At 36.1% G+C, this 26,338-nt stretch overlaps 1 protein-coding gene across 11 annotated transcripts in view; it reads right to left on the bottom strand.

The window, feature by feature from the left end:
- Nucleotides 1-26,338, bottom strand: part of TRAPPC8 (trafficking protein particle complex subunit 8) — a 148,979-nt gene that overhangs the window by 57,361 nt on the left and 65,280 nt on the right. For all 11 annotated transcript variants that reach the window (XM_077135708.1, XM_077135699.1, XM_077135709.1 and 8 more), the window contains 5 exons: nucleotides 23,583-23,714; nucleotides 7,002-7,226; nucleotides 5,918-6,026; nucleotides 2,629-2,823; nucleotides 2,080-2,210 (listed from right to left, as the gene is read on the bottom strand). In XM_077135708.1, coding sequence (XP_076991823.1) covers nucleotides 2,080-2,210; nucleotides 2,629-2,823; nucleotides 5,918-6,026; nucleotides 7,002-7,226; nucleotides 23,583-23,714 — 792 coding nt within the window. The remainder of the gene's footprint in view (nucleotides 1-2,079; nucleotides 2,211-2,628; nucleotides 2,824-5,917; nucleotides 6,027-7,001; nucleotides 7,227-23,582; nucleotides 23,715-26,338) is intronic.

Below are 26,338 nucleotides of genomic sequence, written 5' to 3'. Positions count from 1 at the left end.
CTACTTCCATATCTGGAGTAGTATGGTACTACTCCAGTGGTACACGCACATGAAAAATTTTTTTCATCTCATTCAGTTCAACTTAACTGAGGAGAATAAGTGATCTATTCAAAGTTGCAGCCACTAAGGATAAAACCCCAAGAGAAAAGGTTCAGCTACTCATAGACAAAAATGGCCAAAATGGCCTTAATCTTGCAGTAAGAGTGCATTTCTTTATCATTTATTCCTACTATCCCATTCTTTCAAACTGACCAATTATTAAAGGAAAAGATAATGACAACCTGAGCAAGATGCAGGAAAAAAACGAAGGACAACAAGGGCAAGTGGGAGACAGAGAAAAAGGTCTGTCTCCAAACTAATGGCATTTGTAAGACTACAATCTCTGGTTATTTAACAAGCAGAGTTAACTGGCTCACACTGGAGTAAATTCTGATTCTCATAAACACTGTTTTACTTGTACCATGATAACAGTTATTGGTCATAAAAAATAAAAATTACATCTTCTTAAATTCCAGTTTAGCATCTTCGTCGATCACCAGCAGAACTCATGAAGAAATCCAAAGAGTTTGAAGTATAAGGGGAAAAAATGCAATTGTTTATTTAAAAAAATACTTTCTTATACACAAAGGAAATTTTCATTTAATTTTAACAAACCTCCTTTAAAATCTAATCTATTATCCAAACTAACATTTAAAACAGATCTTCCAAGGTTGAACAGCTCATACTTTCCTAATCTGTATTCTAGACATCTAAAAAAATACAAGAAAAACTGTTAAGGTTGCAAAATTTAAGTCAGAATAGAATCCTGGAAATCTCAATCTTTGAAACAGCTCAAAATGAGGATAAATAATCACAAAATGCCTTCAATGAATTTAACCAGCATGACTGTAAGTAAGGCAATCTTTAAATAATCAAAGCACTTCAAAAGGATGAGAAGTAGTTTAAATCTCATAAAATGTCAAGGTTAGTATAACAAACTCTTCTTGCAAGTTCTCCCCCTTCATATATCAGCAACAAAATATTGGGATATGTACAGTTCCAAAATAATTTTTCCCACATTTTTAAAGCAGTAACAAAGTTGTAAAAAAATAAAATAAAGAAGTAAATGTTGCATAATAGATATTGGTAAATAAACTAAGGAGTTAAATAACTAGGTTGAAAATTCATTTGTCCACAGTTATTTTTGTTACAATTAGCTGGATAACAAAATTATATGTTCATGTTATTCCACCTTCAAAATAATTAACCTCAATATATCAAGAGCTTATTAAAGACATGGACAAGAAAAAGATAAATATATACAAAGGATATGAATAAACAATTCAAAAAGAGGAAATATACGACTTCAACTTCATTAGAAACCAATGAAACAGAAAATAAAATAGAAAAATAGCATTTTTTTTACCTATCAAATAAACAAAGTTGTTTTCTATATAATGATCCTAAATATTGGAAAGATAAGATACACTATCTCATACGATGCTGGTGGGAAGCATCATGGTATGACTATCCGGGAAACCAATAGGGTATTAAAAGATTCATTCTCCTAATATCCTCTAACTTCATGTCTAGGAATTTTTTCCTATAAAAATAATCAGAAATAGGATAAAAAGCTATGCACAAAATTCTTCATCAAAGAATTATCATGGTACCAAACAAATGTAAGTCTCCAACACAACCAGCAGTGGAAATCACCCATATGATAAAATATTATTTAAGAATGAAATATTAAGACATTTTAACATCAGGATTTGCATATTATAAAAATAGGATGAAAAAAGCAGGAAAGATATACATACACAGTCATAGATCCCAAATATAAGAGAAAATAAACAAATGGAAATAACTAGAAAAACAACAAAATATCAAAGTGGTTATTTCTAGAAATTGGGAAGTCAGTTTTACTTTATGCTTTCCTATAGCCTCAATTTTCAACAATAAGCATTTATCATATAATTAGGGAAAAAATAAGCATAAAAAAATAAATACAGCTCACTGACCAGAAGATGAAATATTATTGCAACAGATGTTAGTCTATAACTGAAACATGCTTATTACAAATACCTTTTAATAACTTACTAGCTCTTTACTTTCTTCATTATCCTTTCCAATGAAATGTTTAGGTTGAAACTTCCAGAGCAATGACAAGTCAGTCAGCAAAAGTGGAACCTTCAAAGGGTTTCTAAAAGCTACTTCCACAGTTATTGGTTCTATAAAAGAAAGGTCTAAATTAATAACTTTGTAAACATTGCACATCACCTTAAGCTTCAATCTTCTGAACATATCTTGCTTTGTAAGCTCTGCATTTATGCCTACAAAGTCCTTTATTACCATGTAAATGCGCATTTATTTAAGACTGTTTTAAAACAACCTCCTATAGAAGCTTTTCCCAATTTCTCTGTACAAAGCAATATCACCCTCTTCTATATTCCAATAGTACACTGCACACGTGTATTAGGCCTCCCATCGATTGGTTTCATAAATACAGCTCACTTTACATTGTGAGTTTCTGTTTCATCTTTCTATCCCCAGCCTCCAGTAATGTTTGGTATATAGTAAATTATTTTTAACCTACTGCAAGTAAAACAAAGAAACAATAAAACATGAATAAAAAATCAAGCAAATCACCTTCTACAACTGCAAGTGGAAATCTTGAGTTATCAGAATAACTGCTCAAACAGTATTGTGTGGGATGGAAATTGGATGGAATTATTCCTTTGTTAACCACAGCCACAACTTGTTCCTCAAGTTCTCGCCACTGTTGAGAAGATTCAGAGTCATATTCTTGATCAAGACTTATATGAGTAGCTGCTTGCTTTTCACCTAAAAAAATGCAGCACAGTTAAATACACGATTATTAACATCAGCTATTAAATGAAACTTAAAATAAAAATCTAAGTTATCCAAATATATACATAGATAAATATACACATACACACACATGCTTGCTTATCTCCAATTAGCTGAGAGAAAAATATCCTCTTATCTGGCTAAGGTTAGTATCCTAATCTAACCAGAACTTTCCTTATGATATACCTTTTTCTTCCTGACTCCAGAAGATTGTAATTTCCCTAATCACTATACTCAATTTTTATTCTGAATTATTTCGAACATAGAGAAAATGCAAGTAAAATAAATATCTATATAATGAAACTTAACAAATGTCAACTTTTGTCACATGATTCTGAATATCTGTTATCAAATCAAATGTTACATACAGAGTTGACACCATCTCTGCAAGCCTCCACAATCCTATTACTTTCCCCTACCCTCATGGACACTACGTCTTCCCCAGAGCTATTCCAAAGTTGAAGTATACCAAACTCATCCTTTTATTTTCACTTCTACCAGATATGTGTACATATATAAACACTGCATACAACTGGTTTGAATGTTTTAAAATTTATATAAATGGAATTATATTTGCTCTATTATTCTGTTACTAGCTTTTATTGTTCAACATTATGATGGGTATTACACATGTTGAAACATGTAGAATTAACTCACTCATTTCTGAAAATACGAATCTATTATATGAAAATACTATTATTTATTGATTCATGCGACTGCTATAAGAAATTTTAATTGTTTTACTATTTTTGCTATTAAAACCAATGCTGAGAGTAGGCAACAGCGGCTCAGTGGCAGAATTCTTGCCTGCTATACTGGAGACTCGGGTTCGATTCCTGGAGCCTGCCCATGCAAAAAAAAAACAATGCTGAACAAAAATGAATAGAGGAAAACAAACAAACAAAACCAATGCTGATATAATGATATACATAACCTACTCTCAAAGGTTTAGAAATAGATAAAGAAGAGACAGAGATGGATGGATGGATGGGTGGATGGGTGGATGAGTGGGTGGGTAGATGGATGGGTGGGTGGGTAGATGGGTAGATGGATGGATGGATGGGAAGGAGGAAGGGAACAAGGGAGAACAGTATATGTGACAGAATGCTAAAAGTTAGTGCATATGGCACTACGGTTACTTTCCAGAAACCTACAACATCCAGATGGGTCCCTAGATCAGGTATGACCTGAAATGAAGAGGGGCCAGACTCTCCAGAACATCAACTAGTTCCATCCCCCAACCCATACTACTGACAGCCCCTTCGGTCATAGTCCAAATACTCCTCAAGAGTGGGAGACAGATGGTGATGGTGGAGTTATACAGAGAAGGCAGGGTTTAACAAATAAGTATGACTGCTGAATCATTACACTGATATTTCTTTTAATTCCCAGTATCTGGGAGCAACTTGTAGTAAAAACCTAAAATGGGAGAACCGTAACCCATTCCAAACTCTGAAATCTGTTCTCTAACTGTTGCAATGTGCTTTGAAATGTATTGCTTTCTTGTATATATGTTATTTTTCACAAAAAAAAAGAAAAAAAAGTCAATTGTGATTACAAATAAGTTTTTTTAAAAAGTGCATATGGGCATATGCATGGAAAAGTATGTTGGAGTTTTCTGTATGGGATTTGCTTTTTTTTTTTCTGCATGGCAGGCACTGGAAATCGAACCCAGGTCTCTGGCATTGCAGGCAAGAATTCTGCCATTAAACCACCATCACACCACCTGGTTTTGCATTATTTTTGCAACTGTTAAGTTTGAAATTATTTCAAAATGAACAGTTAAAAGCAATGCTGATATAAACATCCTGATACTTTTTAAAAACCAATGAGATCTCATACGCTCACATATTTATTAAGTTCAAATATGGGAATGTTTTAAAATACAAAGTTTACTTTAATGGCTATTAAGAGCCTTAATGTATTTATACTCTCTCAGCCAATACAGCAAGCAAACTCACTACCCTCCCCCTCTCTACATGGGACATGACTCCCAGGGGCATAAACCTCCTTGGCAACCTGTGAGAGAAATCCTAGAATAAGCTGGGACTCAGCATCAAGGGATTGAGAAAACCTTCTCAATTGAAAGAGGGAAGAGAGAAACGAGACAAAATAAAGTGTCAGTGGCTGAGAGAGTCAAGAGGTTATCCTGGAGGTTATTCTTATATAGATATCACCTTTATAGTTTTACATCGATTTTTTATATAAAAAATATACCATTATATAGATGTCATCTTTTTAGTTTAAGGTGTATTAGAGAGGCTAAAGGGAAGTGACTGAAACTACAGAGCTGTGTTCCAGTAGCCACATTTCTTGAAGATGAATGTAAAATGATATAGCTTTCGCAACGTGACTGTGTGATTGTGAAGTGATGCAAATGTTCTAAAAAATGATCATGGTGATGAATATACTACTATATATATAATTAGATCTCAAACACACACATATTTATTAAGTTCAAATATAAGAATGTTTAGAAATACAAAATTTACTTTAACAGGTATTAAGAGCCTTAATATATTTATATTCCTGGTCCAGTACTGACATTCTAGGATCCACATCTAATAAAATAACAAGAACAGCAGTATATTAGTAAACTGCTTCCTGCTTCTGCAGGAAATTTTCTGCACTTGAAAATTTCCATAGTAAAAATCTACAAAGACAACAAGCTTTTTCTACAAAAAATGTTCATCACAATATGATTTTATATAAGCAAAAAGATAGAAACAGCCCAAATATATAAGTGAAGGGTAAAAAAATCTATTTTATATGCACTGGAAAGAATATCTTACACTCATTACCAATGTTCATCAAAATCACATAAACAACATGACTATCCTCATACTATGTAGTAAAAGCTGTTGTAAAAGTTATTTTATTGATATTATTTTTAGTTTTAAGGCTGGAAGGAAAAATACTGAAGTAGTGGTTATCTTCAGGAGGCAGGATGATGTGATATATGGTTCATTTCCAAATATTCTTCAACAACTACTGATCATATTTTAAATGGGGAAAGGAAAGAAAACATTTATTTTAAAAAAAGTGGTTATTTGATAATTCTACTAACCATCTGCTGGTCGTCTGTCGTGGCCAAAGAAAACCCGTGTTGCTGAACTGTTAATATATGGTAAAGGAAGCTGTGGTAAAGGACCATCTGGTGATAGATGACTTACATTCTAGGAATAAAAAAAACTTTTAAGAAAAATTTGTTTTCCAAATTTGCTTCTCATTTTTAATATTCAAGATGTTAAAAACATGTTAATCAAGAATATTAAGATATGTAATGGTTACTTTTATTTAATACATCAGTCATAAAATTTTAGAGCTGTGAAGAACATCAGATAATGATTACTGTGATGCCAGAGAATCTTCCTAAGGTCATCCAGATTGTCAGCTGTCTTTAAATTGCCAACCATGATTTTGGTATATATTTCATTTCCGTTACTCATTAGAGCATCCTAGCTGCCAAAATTCTAACCCATATGACTTCAAATAAAGTATGAAGAGGTGGTTGGTTATTTGCTACAGAATAGATACTATATTCACTCCTCTTGGGATTTGGGGAAAAATTACCATCTGCTATTTTCCAGAAAACAATTCTTTATATCTTCTATCCTCCTGCCTCATTCTAATATCCTTCCTTCCTATTAATTTTTCTGGTTTACACTATAAATTGCTAAGTCTAAATCTACTTTTCAAAGATCCCTACCTCTTCATCTCTCATAGGGAAAAGAAAGGAACATACATTTTCAAAGGATGCTAAGAGGACACAATATACTGTAAAATCAGTTGTGATTGTATAAAACAACAAGAAAAAAAACAGTCCAGAAAGCTTGTAGCATCTTTCCTTTTTTTTAAGATTCCAAGTCACAAATCAAAAGTTTACTAGAATATTACAATGTTCTTTTAAAGAACTGTGGATATGGGATATTTGTTAATTTTGGAAATTTTAAAATATAAAAAAAGGAAAAAACTGTGGAAAGGGCAATGCAACCCACGTCTATGACCAAGAAGCCTACCCACTACAACTTTATTATGATGGATCATTACATATATTCCAATAAATTCATTCTACTTGACTCCTGTGTGATAGTAACAAATATGCTATCTTAATATTTATTTAATATCTACTTTTGAAAATAATCGTTCACCTTATAAACATAAAGATATTCTCTGAGGAAGGCTCCTTGTTGAGCAGCAGATTGTTTACTTTCATTGATTAAAATATGCCTAAAAGCAGACACAGCATTGTCCAGCTGCCTAAGAGTATAGGACTGGCGCCCAATGGTGAAGTTAATGTGATCCTCTGCAAGAGACCACCCTTTTCCTTTGTAAACTTGCATGGCTTGACAATAGCAACGCAAAGCATGCTTTTTCTGCAAGGAAAAAAAAAGGATTAATGAACCGAATTTCTCTTAGACTGGAGAAAAAAATCCAAACACACAAAAACAAAGCCATACAATCAAGTAACTGGTAACTGGTTCTTCCTCTAACAGAGACTGGGATGATGAAGAAAAGGAAACTGAAATTTATAATAACTCCATCACACATATGGAGTGACATTTTATAGGTTTTCCATAGCTATTTAATTATTTGTGTGTGTGCATGTGTCTGTGTTTGTGTGTATGGCAGAGGGGAGTAGGGAATGGAAAGTGGGGGAAAGGGAGACTAGTAAGTCCTGGTATCTACCACCTAAGCAGAAAAAGGACAAAAAAAGTCCATTTCAGAAGAAAGAATTGTCTTCTCAATTTGGCTTTACTACCTCAAATTCTAAAGGGTAGGGTATATATGAACAAACTATTTCAAAATCTAAAATGGACAAGAGATTTGGTTAATATAATGTTGAAAAAACGCTCTCATACTATACCTAGAAGCAATCTACTATTTTCAAATAATTTTTCCCTATCACATAAAACAATAAACACACAACTCAAACTTTTTATCCCTTAGCTATGAACAAAGACTTGCATTGATTTATATGGCCAAATAGGCCATATATCACATACTACTGTTTTACATGATATAAGTCAACTTAACTTTTTCTACATTAAAAATTTATATACTAGATCAGGCATAATAACTACAGATTGCATGCCAATCAGAGCTCACTCAACCAGTCCTGGGACCATCAAGAAGTTGTGCCTCAGTGGTCTAGATAGCAGTAAACTAAGGCAGCAGAGCAGAGAGCACTGCCTATGTAAGACAGTGCAGGGCTCCCTGCCAATATCAACAAACACCATTACTTCCTCTTCAGGGTACTATCTGCAAGTGTCAGGTTGTACTTCTTGTTGTTCAGTGTACCTACCGTAAAATGAGAACAGTAAGTGATTAAAACCAATATGACATATAAAGGCACTAGGATGTGAAATTGTATGGCATGCCAAAACTGAGCATGCCACTACTGAACTACTGAATGCCACTACTGAACAAACCCAAGAGTGTTTCAGACCGCCCACATTCTTAGAGCTGTGCAAGCAACAGTATGCATTTGACAAATGACCAAAAAAGGGGAGACTGGCAATTTTATGTTAACCATGTACATCATAAAAGTACGTCCTGCAGAAAACCAAAAACACAACAAAAGTACCAAAGCAGTTAGTTTGATACTAGCCACTAAGAAAAGAAGGGATATCGTAAAGCAGGAAGCAGCCACTGAACAGTCAGGTATAAACTTTCCACACATTCACATCAAAATAAAATCCCAAATAAAAACCCAATTTTGAGTCAAGTGCAATTATCGGAGTTGGCATTTCTTCAGAACTGACTCAGGACTCAGCAGACACTAAATGCTTTTAAAAAAAACTCACTAAACAACTAATGGAAAAAACAGACATACTAAAGAAGATGCTACTAAAAAGGATCAAATAGTTTTAAAAGGGAAAACTATTACAAAGTTGAAGGCTGATTTTAAATACCAGGAATCTCAAATGAGAGTCAAAATTAACCAAATAGAGAAAACTCAAAAAGAAGTCAGAATAAATGGAGGCTAAAAACCAAGAGGTCCTAAAGCAAGCAAGCAGCTGCTATGCCCAGGAGTAAAAAATCTGAGAAAGTCAGCATTAATACTGACTACATGAAAAACTATTTGGGAGTTTCCATAGTAGCAGCAAATGGAATGATGGGTTAAAAGTTAGAGGCTTGGGAGGTGCAACAGTGGCTCAGTGGCAGAATTCTCACCTGCCATGCCAGAGACCCGGGTTCAGTCCCCGGTGCCTGACCATGTGAAAAAAAAAAAAGGAAAAAAAGTTAGAGGCTTAGATATTAGCTTGTAACTGAAAGTTTTATTATGAAACCTCAATTTTGTTTTTATACCACTGCATTGGGCTGAATGGAAATACTCAGTCTGTGTTAAAACTGCCTGTGTAAGTATACGAAGTAGATAAGGTGTATATGTGTATAATTATACATATTTACATTTTTTTTAACTACTGTATTTTTTTGTTCGGTAACAGCAGAGTTTGACATTATGTAGAGAATGATTCTTTTTGGCCTTAGCTGTATTCTGCACCCATGAGAAGATATTTGGAGTTAATTACATACCACTACCACTCTCTGAACTCTGAAAACTGCCAACTTAAACAGTGGAGTTGGTACCGTGGAAGAGGCTTAATTTTATCATTAAACTTTTTGCTTCAGAGTATACTCTTGTACCTACCTTATCCTCAGGTTAGATTAGAAATTTGAACTATGTATAACCAAGAGTTTTTTGCTGTTGCTGTTTTGTTTTTTAAACAACTATTTTCTTGATAAAGGGATGATGGTAACTTAGCTAGTTCTTGTAAAAGTGGTCTCTCTTTCACCTTGTATGAGTGTCAAACCCAAAGCTGGATGAGAAAATCATCCACACTTAAATTATTATACAGCATGGTGAGGAGGGCATCCATGGGGTAGAGGCTTTTGTAGAAATGGCATATTGAAGATAATGTTTATGCAACAGAATAATTAACCTAAATTCAAAGGACCCACCACAAAATGCTGATTAAATACAAAGAGAAAAACAATTAACCTCAGAGAGGTAGATGCTGCATTCACATCAGGGAGAAAAATCAGAATTGTCTACCTGATAACAGACAGTGAGAATAGCACACCATCACTTTTGTGATATTCCTACCAAAGATGCCTGTTTTAGATTTCATAAGGTCACGTCAGAGAAATCTAAACTGAGGGACACTGTACAAAATAATTAGCCTGCAATCTCTAAAAGTGACAAAGTCATGAAAGTCAAAGGATCCTTCTGAACAAGATCCTTCTGCTATAAAGTACATTTACAGGACACCTGTCAAATTCTAGATTGGGTCTCAGAATTAGATGGTAGCACTCTATCAATGTTGATTTCTTTATTTTTACTGTTATGGTTGTGTTAGAGAATGTTCTTGTTTCAGGAAAAAGGACTTATCTTACAATATTGGGGAATAATGAGCCACCAGGTCGACAATGTAATTAATTCTCAAATGGCTGGAGTTAAGAAAGTCTGAACTGTACTTGCAATTTTGCAAGTTGGTGACTGCTTCAAATTAATTTTTAAGTTATGTTTCATGAAAATACAACCCTAATCTCTATTCAGCATTTAATAAAGGAATACAGAGTTTTAAAACAGATACAGCCAGGAAGATGACTGAACAGAGTAGCTATTGTCCAGCCCTACTCCACTGAAAAATTAGAGAAGGAATGGGAGGACAACTGAGATGGCGATTCAAGAGTGCAACAGACCTGGAAGAGCCTTCTGCACCACACAGGGCAGCCCTGGTCACAGAGGCTGAGGAACTGAGAAGCAGAAAGCTGGAGCCTTGAACGAAAGCGCGGAGCTCGCAGGAGTGCACAGACAAGAGCCGGGGACTAGGTAGTCAGCCAGGCCACATTTCTTGAATGCACTACCCTCACCAGTGCAGCCTTGTGACCGATGACTCACCCGGTGACTCACCTGGTGACTCACCCCACACCCCAAGCACCCGAACCCGGTCACCTGTTCCCATTCCCTGAACTCCAAGTGAACCACCAGACCCCAGCGTGCACACCTGCCCCACACCCCCACCCCAACTGCAGCCCAATCCAACCTTCCTGCATCCCTCCAAGTATTACCTCCCCTTCCCTGCTCCCTGAAGGCTGCTGCCAGTGCATAAAGACTAACCATAGCATCACACAGCCTCACCTCATTCCCCGCTGAGCTGTGCACATCAGTTTACGGCACTCAAGTCCCACGCATGTGCACAGGCCCCCAATTATGTCCTTCAGCTCTGGGAAATTCAAATTTACAATACTCCTAGTCCCGCACATGCACATGGGTCCCCAATCACGTCCTTCAACTCTGCAAACTTCAGTTTATGACAGACCTAGAACTGTACATGCACATGGCCCTCGGTCACATGTCCCAACTCTGAGAAAGTGCTGATCTGCACAGCTGGCTGACACCTGCCCCCAACAAACGAAGGCATAACACTGACCTGCTGCCACAGCTCTAGGTATGTGCACAAAGGGCCTCACACCCTAGACCAGCGTACACCAGGGTTATGCCCCCCAGATCGCTGTACCTGCACAGCTACATCCTCCCTGGCCGCTGGGCACCCATGTTCACAAGCATCAGCATAACATTACCAACCTGAACCTGCCCTGAAACAAATCACCGCACTGTTCTGCCCCGCCCCGTATGCTGCTCCCTGTGCACATCCATCCTGCAAATAAGACCTTAGACTACTGAAAGAAATCAACTTCCAAAATAAGTCAATCAAGATGTTTACATGCAACGAAAACAACAGAAGATCACTAAGCATATCGCAATGCAGACAGATAATAGCCCTGCCAAATGACCAAATTAAAACACCAGAGGAAAGACATGTTGGAAGAACTAATCAAAGATATTCATACAATTCTACTTAATAAAATAAGTGGGATGGCAAATGACATAAAGGAGATCAAGAAGACAGTAGAAGAGCATAAAGAAGAATTTGAAAGAACAGAAAAATAGCAGCTATCACAGAGATTAAGGACTCTGTTGACAAATAAAAAACATGCTAGAGGCACACAACACCAGATGTGAAGAGACAGAAGAAAGAATAAGAGCTATAGAGGACAGGATAACTGACCTCAATGACTCAAAACAGCAAATGGCAAAAAAGATGCAAAAATTTGAATTGGATATCAGGAAAACAATAGACAAAACAAAACAGACAAATATAAGAATCACTGGTGTCCCAGAAGAAGAGAGGAGTAAAGGGCTAGGAAGAGTAGTTTAACATATAATGGGAGGAAACTTCCCAAACCTTATAAAGGACATAAATATAAAAGTCAAAGAAGCCCAACAAACTCCAAACAGAATAAATGCAATTAGGCCTTCCCCAAGAAACATACTACTCAGTCTGTCAAATGTTGGAGGGAAGCAGAAAATTCTGAAAGCAGCAAGAGAAAAATAATCTACTACATACAAAGGAAACCACATAAGACTGAATTCAGACTACTCAACTAGCACCATGGAGGTGAGAAGACAGTGGTACAATATATTTAAGATCCTGCAAGAGAAAGACTTCCAGCCAAGAATTCTGTACCCAACCACACTGTTCTTCAAAACTGAGGGAGAGGAGTGCACAGGTGGTTCAGTGGTACAATGCTCGCCTTCCATGCAGAAGATCTGGGTTCGAATCCTGGACCATAACCCAAAAAACTGAGGGAGAGTTAAAGTTTTCACAAACAAGTCCTGAAAAATCTGTCAACAAGAAAATATTTCTTACACACTAGAATGGCCATTATCAAAAAAAAACACAGAAAATGACAAGTGCAGGAAAGGATGTAGAGAAAGTGGTATATTTATCCACTGTTGGTGGGAATGTCAAAAGGGGTAACTGCTCTGGAAGGCAGTCTGGCGGTTTCCTCAGAAAGTTAGGTATAGAATTGCCATATGATCCAACAATCCCATTACAAGGTATATATTCACAGAAACTGAAAGCAGAGGTATGAATGGACATTTAAACACTAATGTTTATAGAAGAATTATTTATGATTGGCAAGAATGGAAACAGCCCAAATGTCCATCAACGGGTAAGTAGATAAACAAACTGTGGTATATACATATAATGAAATATTACCCACCTGTACAACAAAATAAAGTCATGAAGCAGGTAACAACGTGGATGAACATTATACTGAGTGAAATTAGCCATAAAGAAAACGACAAATACTGTATGGTCTCATTAATATGAACTAACATTAACGAGTGAACTTTGAGAGTTAAAGTTAAGAACAAAGGTTATGTCCTCAGCCCTCCTCCCTCTTATCATTCTCACATTCAGCTTCATTCAGTGTACTAACATTATGGTGCTACAATTAGTAGTATTGTGCTATACATTTCTGAATTTTTACAATCAGTCCTGTTGTATATTCTGTACTCCTTCTGTACCAAATGCCCAATCTCTACCCTCTTTCTATCTCCTGATGACCTGTGTTCTTAACTTTAACTCTCAAAGTTCACTCATACAGACAGTATGATTGTACAAATATCCCCTTTTTAGTTTAAGGTGTATTAGAGAGGCTAGAGGGAAATGCCTGAACACACAGCTGTGTTCCAGCAGCCATGTTTTTTGAAGATGATTGTATGATGATACAGCTTTTGCAATGTGACTATGTGACTGTGAAAGCCTTGTGTCTGATGCTCCTTTTCTCTACAATATTGACAGATGAGTAAAAAATATGGATTAAAAAATAAATAAATAATAGGGTGAACAAATGTTAAAAATAAATTGAATAAACTGAAATACTAGTGAATAATGAAAGGGAGTGATAGGGGTATAGAAAAAAACAGAGAACAAAGATTAAAATCTATTGAGTAGAGGGAAATACTAGTGGTCAATGAAAGGGAGGTGTAAGGGATATGGTTATGTATGAGTTTTTTCTTTTTTTCTGTTTCTTTTCCTACAATGATGTAAATGTTCTAAAAAATTATTAAGGTAACGAAGATACTACTATGTGATGATATTGTGAGCCATTCATTGTACACAGTACATGGAATGTTTGTACGTTAAGAATGTTCATATTTGTACATTGTTTTGGCTTGATAATACAAAATAAATTTAAAAAAAAGAACACAGGTTATCAGGAGATAGAAAAAGGATAGAGATTGAACATTTGGTACAGGAGTACAGAATGTGAAACAGGATTGATTGTAAAAATTAAAAAATGGATAGCACAATACTATCTGATGGTAGCACAATAATATCAGCACACTGAATAAAGCTGAATATGAGTATGGTTGAGGGAGAAGGGCCGGGGTCATGGGTGACACCAGAAGGAATGTTAGAGGATTAAGACTGAGACAGTATAGCTTAGGAATGCCTACAGTGAACAATGATGGTGTTTAAATGTACAAATATAAAAACCTTTCTGCATGAGGGAGAAAAAATGAATGTCAATACTGCCAGGTGTTGGAAACTGGATGGTATTCAGGAAAAATTACAATTAATGCAAGCTAGGGTCTACAATCAACAATAACGCTGTAAAATGCTCCCACTGAATTTAACAAACACATTATCCCAAAACTAAATGTCAACAAGTGGGGGATATGGGGAGGGGTACAGATTATTTGCAGAAGAAAAGGAAACATCTTCATGTAGATTATGGTGAAAAAGCACACTATTTACTTAGGTTGGATTGTATGATGTGAGAATAAAACCATTTAAAAATGAACAGAGATAATTTCATTGTTCCTAAGAGAAAGAAAACCAATAAAACACACCCTCACTGAACAGGAAAATTAAACCTCCTGTTAGATTTTGTCCCTCTACCCATTATTTCCTCTGCTGTTGCTATGGTGGTGCCGATGTTTTCCTTTTAAACACAGGCCATAGCATGCAATCGCAGTTTTCCCCCGTACCCTGGACTTGCACTCTTTCTATACAAATCATACCTGTGAAGTAGTTCCTGCAAGAACTAATTTATATATCTAATGTTAATCAATGAGACACACTCCATAACCTCTTTCAATCTTGTTCATATTCAATATGATATTACTTACAGACCCACTAGAGAACAGCCTTCACTTCTATCTACTCCCTTACACTGGAGTTCAACTTTATTAGCTAACCGTTCACCCATCTCTAAGTCCCCCATATTCTGCATTATAAGCCTCTGATTTTAGATTTATCATCATCATAAAAGTAAGCCTCTGATTTTAGATTTATCATCATCATAAAAGTAGAATCATACAGTATCTATCCTTTTGTGTCTGGCTTATTTCGCTCAGCATTACGTACTCAAGGTTCATCCATTCTGTCATGTGCTCAGGACATAATTTTGTCTTACTGCTGCATAATATTCCATTGTCTGTATATACCACATTTTGTTGATCCACTCATCTGTGGCTAGGCATCTGATTTGTTTCCATCCTTTGGCGATTGTGAATAACACTGTTATGAACATCGGTGTGCAGATGTCTGTTTGCATCATTATTTTCAGCTCTTCTGGGTATATACCAAGTAGTGCTATTCTGGGTTGTAGAGCAACTCAATATTTAGTTTTCAAAGGAACCGCTATACAGTCTTTCATAGTGGTTGCACCATTATACATTCCTACCACTAGTGTGCAAGTGTCCTGATTTCTCCATAGCTTCTCCAACATTCATAGTTTCCTGAGTGTTTAACAGTAGCCATTCTTATAGCTGTGAGGTGGTAGCTCATCAGTCTTGATCTGCATTTCCCTTATAGCCATTGAAAATGAACATATCTTCATGTGATTTTGAGCCATCTGCATTTGCTCCTCAGAAAAATGCCTATCATATCTTTAGCCCACTTCATAATTGTGTTGCTTGTTCTTTTGTTGCTGATATCAGTGGCAAATAAAGTCGAAAGGTTACTCTGGAGGTTGCTCTTACAAAAGCTTCAGGTAGACCTTGCTACCTATCATAACCTGCCAACCCCCAACCAGGACCATTCCAGTCAATCCTAAAAAACACCTAAGGCAATTTATAAGATTCACAAGGGTTCCAGGCACTAGAGTAACTTGCCAGAAACCTACAACCTCCAGATAGCTCCCTGGTACAGAGAAGTCCTGAAACCTAACCCAGCCTCTACAGAACATTCATCTCCCTACCCCATATTAATGATAAATCCTACCGATATAAAAAATTTCGAATTGCCATAGCCCAAACAACCCCAGTAAGAGGTATGGAAAGATCAAAGTTCATGGTGGAATCATACATACAAGATAGGACTTAAAAAATGAGTATGAACACTGAATCATTAAATTGATATTTCTTTTAGTCTCCACTATTTTAGAGCACCTAGAATTAAAAACCTAAAATTGTGAAATTAGAACCCATGTGTTCTAGTTTGCTAACTGCCGGAATGCAATATACCAGAAACAATGGCTTTTAAAAAGGGGAATTTAATAAGTTGCTAGTTTACAGTTCTAAGGCTGAAAAAATTCCCAATTAAAACAAGTCTATAGAAATGTCCAATCAAAGGCATCCAGGGAAAGATACCTTGGTTCAAGAAGGCTGATGGAGATCAGGGTTTCTTTCTCAAGTGAGAAGGACACATGGTTAAACACAGTCAGAGTTTCTCTCTCATCTGGAAAGGCACATGGTGAACACGGTCAGGGTTCCTCTCTCATCTGGAAGGGCACATGGCAAACTCCGCATCATCTGCTAGTTTCTTCTCCTGGCTTCTTGTTTCATGAAGCATCCCGGGAGGTATTTTCCTTCTTCATCTCCAAAGGTCGCTGGCTAGTGGACTCTGCTCCTCGTGACTATGCCATTCTGCTCTGCTCTCTCTGAATCTTTCATTCTCCAAAATGTTTCCGCTTTCACAGGACTCCAGAAATTTATCAAGACCCACCCAAATGGGTGTAGACATGTTGTCACCTAATCCAGCTTAACAACCACTCATGATCAAATCACATCTCCAGGGAGATGATCTGATTACAGTTTCAAATATACAGTATTGAATAGGGATTATTCTGCATTTATGAAATGGGATTTAGATTAAAACATGGCTTTTCTAGGGTCCATACATCCTTTCAAATCAGCACACCATGTCAAAGTCTGAAATATGTTCTACAACTAACTGTGGTCCTGTGCTTGGAAATTTATAGCTTTTTTGTATATATATGTTATTGCTCACAAAAAAAAAGGAAAAAAGTCAATTGTGATGATAAAAAAAATAGGTAAGCCCTCTAGTCTTCTATATTCTGGAACAGCTAGAAGGAAAAACATGAGAGGATCATATGGTAGTCCATGACAAATGCTGGGATCTATTCTGTAACCACTTTTTAAGAGTGCTTTGAAAACTATTGCTTTTTCATTTCTTTGCCTTGTATATATGTTATGCCATACAACAAAAAAAGCTAAAAAAAAAACATGTACTGACAAAGTCTCTGGAGAGATAGGAGAGAAAACATGGAACATTTAAACTTTACCATCAGGGAATCCCCTGATACTATGTCAAAATTTAGAGACAACCAAATTAATAGGCCATGCCCTTGATCTTGAGGCTTACTCTCGTAAAGCTTATGCAAGTAGTGGAGAAGCTTAGCCTAAGAGTTATTTCTGGAAAACATCTTTTCTTGCTCAGATGTGGCCTCACTCTCTCTAAGCCCAACTCTGCAAGAGATATCATTGCCCTCCCCGCTACGTGGGACACGACATCAAGGGGTGAAAGTCTCCCTGGTGGCATGGGAGATGACTCCCAGGATGAGTCCAGCCCTGACACTGTGGGATCTACAATTCCATCCTACCCAAAAGAGGAAAAAGAAGTATAACTAATAAAGTGTCAGCAGCAGAGAAAGTTCAAATAAAAGTCGAGAGGCTACTCTGGAGGTTGTTCTTGTGAAAGCTTCAGTTAAACATCACTACCTATCATAACCTGTCTAATCCCAACCAGGACCATTCCAGCCAGTCCTAAAGAACACCTAGGGCAAAATATAAGATTCCACAAAGGTTCCATGCACTACTGTAACTTTCCAGAAACCTACAACCTCCAGATGGGTCCCTGGACCAAATTAAGTCCTAAAGCCTAGAGGGCCCAGCCCCTCAAGAACATCAGATAATTTCATCTCCCTATCCCACATTAGTGACAGACTCTTTCAACATGAAAAAGTTAGAATAGACATAACCCAAACACCCCTAAAGAGAGGGATAGAAAGATCAAAGTTGATGGTGGAGTTACACAGACAAGATAGGATTTAACAAATGAGTATGAATGCTAAATCATTAAACTGATATGCCTTTTAGTCTCTAGTATCTTACAGTATCTAGAAGTAAAAACCTAAAATTATGTAACCCTTGTCAAACTCTGGAATCTGTTCTACAACTAATTGTTTGCTGTGCTTTGGAATTATTGCTTTTTTGTACATATGCTATTTTTCACAAAAAAGAAAAAAAAAGTTAATTGTGATGATAAAAAAAAATTTATGCCTTCTAGTCCTCCTATATTCTGGAGCAGCTAGAAGGAAAAATCTGAGAGGATAGTATGGTAGCCCATAACAAATTCTGGGATCTGTCCTATAATTACTTGTTGACAAGTGCTTTGAAAAATATTGCTTTTTAATTTCTTTGCTTTGTATGTAAATGGTATTATACATAAAAAAAAGTATAAAAAAATATATATATGGAAAGGTGAGAAGCCTCAAATATTTAAAGCTAACTTTAAAAAGAAGTATGAAATTGGAGAATCACACATCCTGATCTTCGAGCTTATTACAAAGCCAATGTAATCAAAACAGCATTTTACTGGCACAAAAAACAGACCATATATTATATATATTTATATACTAATTATATAGACCAATGGAATAGCTCAGAAATCAAACCTCACATTTATGCACAGCTGATTTTTGGCAAGTGGTGGCACAATTATAAAAAATTTGTTATTATCAATTGTAAAAAATATTTCATACCAATACAAGTTGTTAATGGTGTGGCATATGGGAATCCTGTATTTTATGAATGATTGTTCTGTAAACCCACAACTTCTCTAATAAAGAAAAGAAAAATAAATAAACAGAGATCTACAACTAATTGTTGTGATGTGCTTTGAAATTTATTTACTTTTTGTATATATGTCATTTTTCACAAAAAAAGAAACAAAAAAGTAAAATTTGATGATAAATATAAATACATATTCCTTCAGTGTTCTGGAACAGCCAGAAGGAAAAATCTGAGATAATGGATAGGAAGCCCATGATAAATTCTAGGATCTGTTGTGCAACTGTTTGTTGAAGGGTACTTTGAAAATTATTGCTTTTTTCTCTCTTTGCTTTATATACATGCTGTATTATACATTTTAAAAAGTTAAAAACAAAAACAAACAAAACAAAAGAATAAGCCAGGAGTAGACTGTTCAACAGAAGAGAGAGTACATGGAGCAGAGCCAGTCTTTACAGTTGAAATCACACTAGATTAGCCACCATTAAATTCCTGCCATCATGTGAGTGAGCCCCACACAATACTGGAAAGACCATTAATCTACATTCAGCCAAGACAAGCCTTGTGCACAAAAATAAATAGATACTTAAAACAAACAAATAAAAAACAGTGAGAAGCAAGTGCTAAAGTAATGGAGAAGTCATAAGATCTTGCCAAACATGGCTGCCATGGCTGATGCAAGGCAACACAAAATGGCCTAACACGACTCAGGAGACAACCCTCAGGGGTGAGTGGAAGGTGTCCGCTTTATTGAGGAAGTGCACAGGCTTATAGAGGCTGGGAGCATGCAGGGACCCGTGTCGTGGAGGAAGGGGCCTGTGTCTAGCAGCAGGCCTATGTGGGCCCCGCACAGGTTACAGGCTCTGCAGGCCAGCCCAGGCAGCAGGGCCTTCCCTGACATGCTGCTTCCCGGAACTGGCAGTGGTTCACGCCAAAAGCGCTAACCTTAAATCTGCCCTCCACCCTAGTAAAAACGGTGACCAATCCCAGCCTGACACGTAAATCTGCCCTCTACTCTAGCAACAACAGCCACCAATCCCCATCCGACATGTGTCCCTGCATGCTCCCAGCCTATATAAGCCTGTGCACTTCCTCAATAAAGTGGACGCCTTCCACTCACCCCTGGGGGTTGTCTCCTGAGTCGTGTGCTGTGTGCTCTGTGTCTGTGTGACTGACTCAGTATGGCCACTTACCCCCAGCCATCAGCTAACCAGCCATCAGCTACCCAACACTTAAAGAAAATGTGAAGAAAGAGATGTATCTACTACTCACTGTCGGTAGGGAAGTTGAGTGGCATAGCCCCTCTGCAGGGCAGTGTGTGGTTCCACAGGAGACCACGTGTGGGGTTGCCATATGATCTTGTAACCCCTGTGCTAGGTATATACCTATATACCTGGGGATGTGAATGGACATGTGTACACTGGTGTTTATGGCAGCAGCATTCATGATTCGCACTGGATGGAGGTGTACAATGACTGAGGAATGGAAGTCATATGAGGATAGGAAGGGAGAATTGTAGTTATATATACAACGGAATACTGAACAGCTGCAAGAAGGAATGAAGCTGTGAGGTATGCGACTAGGTGAAAGAATCTTAAGGACAGTATGTTGAATGAAATGGCAGAAAAAAAAAAGACAAATATTATCATGCCTCACTCATTTGAACTATCTATAATACACAGACTTGGAGAACTGAAGTCAAGAGCACAGGTTATCAGGTTGGGGCCTACTGTAAAGGGTTCTAGATTGTAAGTTCTTACAGTAGTCACATATACTCAGGAGTTGTAGTAGTTATTTCTAAATTCCAAGATACTGAGCTATTTGTGAACAACCTGGTCCATTCCCTGAAACTCTGGGTATTTATGTGACACCTGAGACTCAAAGTTAGAGCACTGATGCTATTAAAAACAGCATTATCCTATTCTGCAACTGTTAAAAAGTTGAAAAAGTGATCAGACTTCAACAAGAGATATGAATGAAGCTGATCTGGATAGGACTAAAGGTTAATGAGAATATAGAGTAAAGGATGATATGGTCCATATTTTAAAACTTCAATTTCTATGTGAGATCAAAGGAAGAGATGTTTATTTGGTACAAAATTTATACTTTGGGTAGGGCATTACCTAATTTAACTTGTATGGTCAGTTTATTTGAACACCATAATTACATGGAATCTTGAATAAGGCATGAGATCTTGGTTTGTACAGGTTGGTGTGATGCTCCTATATATCCACAGTAATTTGGGCAGAGAATAAAAAAGTATTTGCAAATCTCCTTGGGGAACTGAGGAGAAAGGAGGGACTATTAAACTTCCCCGTCTTGGGAATTCCTGATATTCTCACAAGCAATGGAGACTATCAATTCAATAGGCTGAGCCCTCAATCTTGGGGCATGTCCCTATGAAGCTTATTCTGGCAAAGGAGAGGCTAAGCCTACCAATAATTATGCCTAAGAGTCACCCCCATAGAGCCTCTACTGTTGCTCGCTCTCTAAGCCAACTGGGCAGATGAACTCACTGCCCTCCACACTATGTGGGACATGACTCCCAGGGGTGTAAATCTCCCTGAGAATGTGAGACCTGACTCTCAGGGATGAGTCTGGACCCAGTATCATCAGAATATGAAAGTCTTCTTGACCAAAAGGGGAAAGAGATAAATGAGACAAATTAAAGTCTCAGTGGCTGAGAGATTTCAAACAGAATCAAGAGATTATCCTGGAGGTTATTCTTATAATAATACAGATATCCCATTTTAGTTTATGGTGTATTGGAGTGGCTAGAGGGAAATACTTATAACTGTTAAACTGTGTTCCAGTAGCCTAGATTCTTGAAAAAGACTGTTAACTATATAGCTTATTTACAAGATGACTATGTGATTGCGAAAACCTTGTGTCTGATGCTGCTGTTATCCAGGATAGCGACAGATGAGTAAAAAAAAAGTAAGGATAAAAAATAAGTAAATAATAAGGGGAGATAATGGTTTAAAACTGGGTAGACTGAAATACTGTGGGTCATTGAGAAGGAAGGGTAAAGGACATGGGATATATGAGTTCTTTTTTTTCCTTCTCTTTATTTATTTTTCTGGAGTGATGCACATGTTCTAAAAATAATCATGGTAAAGCGTACACAACTATATGATGACACTGTGAGCTACTGATAGCATAACATGGTTGGACTGTATGTGTGTGTAGATTTCTCAGTAACAATATTTTTTAAAAACTTGCCCATCACATATATATATATTTGTGTGTTTGCCCATCACATATATAATTGGGTTTAATCTTCCCAAAATTGGGGCATAATTTCAAATTTTAAAATTAGAAATTATGCCTAAGAGTTACTTCTGGAGGACCTCTTTTGTTGCTCAGCTGTGGCCTCACTCTCTCTAAGCCCAACCCTGCAAATAAAATCACTACCCTCCTTCCTACATGGGACATGAATTGAGGGGTAAAAGTCTCCCTGGCAGTGTGGGAGATGACTCCCAAGGATGAGTCCAGTCCTGGCACTGTGTAACTAATAAAGTATCAGTGACAGAGAGATTTCAAATAGAACCAAGAGTCTACTCTGAAGGTTGTTCTTATGCAAGCTTCATAACTGCCAAACCCCAACCAGGACCATACCAGCCAATCCTACAGAACCCCTAGGGCAAGATATAAGATTCCACAAGGGCTGCATGCACTAGAGTAATTTTCTAGAAACCTACAACCTCCAGATGGGTCCCTGGACCAGATAAGTCCTGAAACCTAGAGGGCCCAGCCCCTCCAGAACATCAGATAGTTCCATCTCCCTACCCCATATTAATTACAGACACTTGCAATATGAAAAAGTTAGAATGGACATAGACAAAACACCTCTAAAGAGTGGGATAGAAAGGTCAAAGGTGAGGGTGGAGTTATACAGACAAGATAGGATTTAACAAATGAATATGATTGCTGAATCATTAAATTGATATCTCTTTTAGTCTCCAGTATCTTTGATCAGCTAGAAGCAAAAATCTAAAATTGTGGAACTTGTAACCCATGCCAAACTCTGAAATAGGAAAAATAAAAAATAAAAGAAACTGAGGCTCAAAGAAGTTAAGTAACAAGTAAAGTCAAGTTATGAATAGAAGATCAAGATTTAAACCCATTTGGAAATGGATAGCACAATGCTGTGCTTATAAGTGTAATAAACAAAGACGAGTGTGAATACGGTTGAAAGAGGAAGGCTGGGGTTATCTATGTCACCTGAAGGAAAGCTAGAAGTTAAAACTTAGGGCTGTATAACTTAATGAAACCTAGAGTGGATGATAGTAGTTAATCATACAGATAAACGAAAGTTTTTACATGAACTAGAACAAATATATGTCACTATTACAGGTGTGAACAATGGGGCGGTATATGGGAAATAATATAATTAATACCAACTAAAGTTTATAGTTAACAGTAACATTGTATAATCTTTCATTAATTGTAACAAAGACACTGTATCAAATCTAAATGTCAATAAGAGGGATATAAGGGATGGGATGGGATTCTTTGGGGGAAGAAAGGGGAATGTTCTCATGTTGATTGTGGTGGTGAATGCATAAGTATATGATTATACTAGGTGTCAGTGACTGTACATTTAGGATGGATTGTATAGGGTGTGAATAAAACTGTTCAAAAAAAAGAGATTTAAACTCACACTTGTCCAAATCCAAATGTTATGTCCTTACTATTATAAACACTAACTCAGAAAAAAATTTATTTCAATTTTAGGATTAACTTTAAATCTTAAAAAATTAACAAATAACACAGATTTATATTACAAATAAACAATTGGTTTTCTTTTTAAAGAAAATGTACTCACCTGTCCTGCTTTGCTAAAGCGATGGCCTGCCAATATCATATGAAATGCATATTTTCTAACCATGGGGTTCTTCATATTTATAAAGCAGTGTGCCGCCTGTTCCAAAAGAAGTGCACTTCGAAGATCAGAATCCTATTGAATGTTTAAAAGAAAATAAGGTTAATTTATATAATTGGCGAAAATAATATAGCATATTCAATGTTTAGCTTAGCATATATAAGCACTGAAATCAAAGACAAACCAATCTTGACAGGTCTTTCTTCCAATAAGAAATTCTCTATTATTAAAACATTTTGTTTTGCTTCTTAAAAAAGCCAACTGTTGGGCGGGCCACAGTGGCTCAGCAGGCAAGAATGCTTGCCTGCCATGCCAGAGAACCCGGGTTCGATTCCCGGTGCCTGCCCATGTTAAAAAAAAAAAAGTCAACTGTTTGATCCCGATATAAATCATGCAACAAATCTCTGAAGAACTGCAATTTCTTTTCAAACAGCAGGAAAGTATATAAACTCGGAACCTAATATAGGCATAGTGATTAAAGATAAACAAGAAACCAGAGCACAGAAAAAATAGATTGGCGTCAACCTAACTTCTTCTGGAATGTAATCTGCCACATTCAAGAGCATTACTTCATCCATTCAAAAAAAGCAAAAGATAAAACAGACTGTGCAAAGATTATGAAATACTCTAATGCTTTACCCTCCATAAAGTTTTACTATATTTAAAAGAAACTCTTAATTTTTGCTATAATTCAAGAGGACCAAAATGACTGCTTTTATTAAAAATTTCAGAAGGCTTCCCTCCAAAGACTATCTTTTCACCTACTATCAGTATAATAGTAAATACGTACAACTCAAATTAGTTTCTACTTCCACTGACCCTTACAATACAGTGTCTTCAAGAATCATGTACTACAATTGAATCATCTCGCATAAGGATAACCTTTCAATTGAAAAAGTCATCACTTTATAAATTACTGAGAAAGTTGAAAGTTGCTGATTAAATATCAACAACATTTTTTCGAAAACTTTCTCAAGGGTTTCAGCTATTCTCAAGCTGAACTTACCATGCCCTTCCATGTGTTCTGCTGCCATTATTTTCCCCAGGGAACATTGAAAACAGAAAATAGTGACTTTAAATGCAATAATTTCAACAAAGTATAGTTATATCAAAAAGTTCTTATAGACCACTGATTATTATGAACTGTCTCTATAGCAATCATTAAATTATATTAGAGCTGAGGGATTAGGGGAAACCATCTAGTAGGAAGTCAGTAAATGGTAGTTATTATTATCTATTTTAAACCCCTCGTTTCACATATGACTTAAACTAAATGATCAGGTGATTTTTCTAATAAGTAGGATCCAAAAATTAGTAAGTTAAAAAATCTGGAATATACAATAGATTAGTGGTTCTTAACCAGGGGTTTAGATCCATCAGAATTAGTTGGGGGAGCTGGGGAACTTCCTTTTTTGTTTTTTAAGGAATGTTTTCTTTTTAAAAATTCTTAATGTGATGATACTGTGAGCCACTGATTGTATACTTGAGATAATTTGTATGTATGTGAACATGTATCAGTAAAACTGCATTAAAAAAGAAGAAAATTATTAAAAAACAAAAACTTTTTTCCTTAAGAAGAAATGATAACCCATAACAAACTCTGAAACCTGTTTTGTAACTACTTGTTGAAGTACACCTTGAAAATCATTGCTTTTTCTTTCTTTTCTTTGTATATATATTGTATTTAAAAATGAAAAGCATTTAAAAAAAAAAAAGAATAAATGTTTGAAGGAACAGTAAATACATTCCTTTCCCATCACAGAGGTTGCCAGCTTGATGTTGGTATATGTCACTTCTCTCTCTCAAAGCACTCTCTTACTTGCTCATTCTCTCTCTCAATATATATTTAACTATCATATATATGTATATATATATATATATGCTTATATGCCTAATACATACAGCTTTTTTTTTAAATAACAGACTTTTTAATACATAAATGATTTTATACATGGTATGTTGTATCTCGCTTTTTTTTACTTAATATATAATGGACATCTTTCCAAGACATTTATATTCGTCATTCCTTTATTTTTTTAAAGCTACTTAATATTTAATTACATAAGTGTACCATAATTTATTAATACAGCCCCTGATTAATCAATTTAATATTGTTTCTCTTTTTTTGACTACAAAAAATGCTTCATCCTTATAAAAATATTTTTGGGCCATTATATAATATCAGATAAATTTGTGGAAATAAAACAATTGGATTAATAAAAGCTATGCCTGGGTGGTACAATGGTGGCTCACTGGCAGAATTCTCACCTGCCATGCCAGAGATCTGGGTTCAATTCCCAGAGTCTGCCCAGGCCAAAAAAAAAAAAAAAAAGAAGGCTATGCCTATCCACCAAATTATAATCAATATATCTGAACTTCTACAAACAAAGAAGCAATATATATTTTCATTAATAGAGATGACAGTGCATGCCTCCAACTCTGCTCAAAAAACTATCTTTTTAAAAGATTTATATTAAAATTTTTGGTAAGGGATGGCAGTGATGGAAGCACATTGTAAATGTAATTAACACACTAAATTTTATATTCTAAAGTGGCTAAAATGGGAAATGTTACATAGTATATAGGTCAACACAATTAATTCTTTTTAAAGTAATTAAAATATACAGAAAGAATGGTGTACAATCTCCAAAGCAGGATGATTCGCCCGATTCTAAGTCTTCAATTGTACGCTGCAACCT

Source organism: Tamandua tetradactyla, chromosome 18, assembly GCF_023851605.1.
Source record: "Tamandua tetradactyla isolate mTamTet1 chromosome 18, mTamTet1.pri, whole genome shotgun sequence".
Classification (NCBI taxonomy): Eukaryota; Metazoa; Chordata; class Mammalia; order Pilosa; family Myrmecophagidae; genus Tamandua; species Tamandua tetradactyla.
This window is presented reverse-complemented; position numbering and strand designations above follow the sequence as displayed.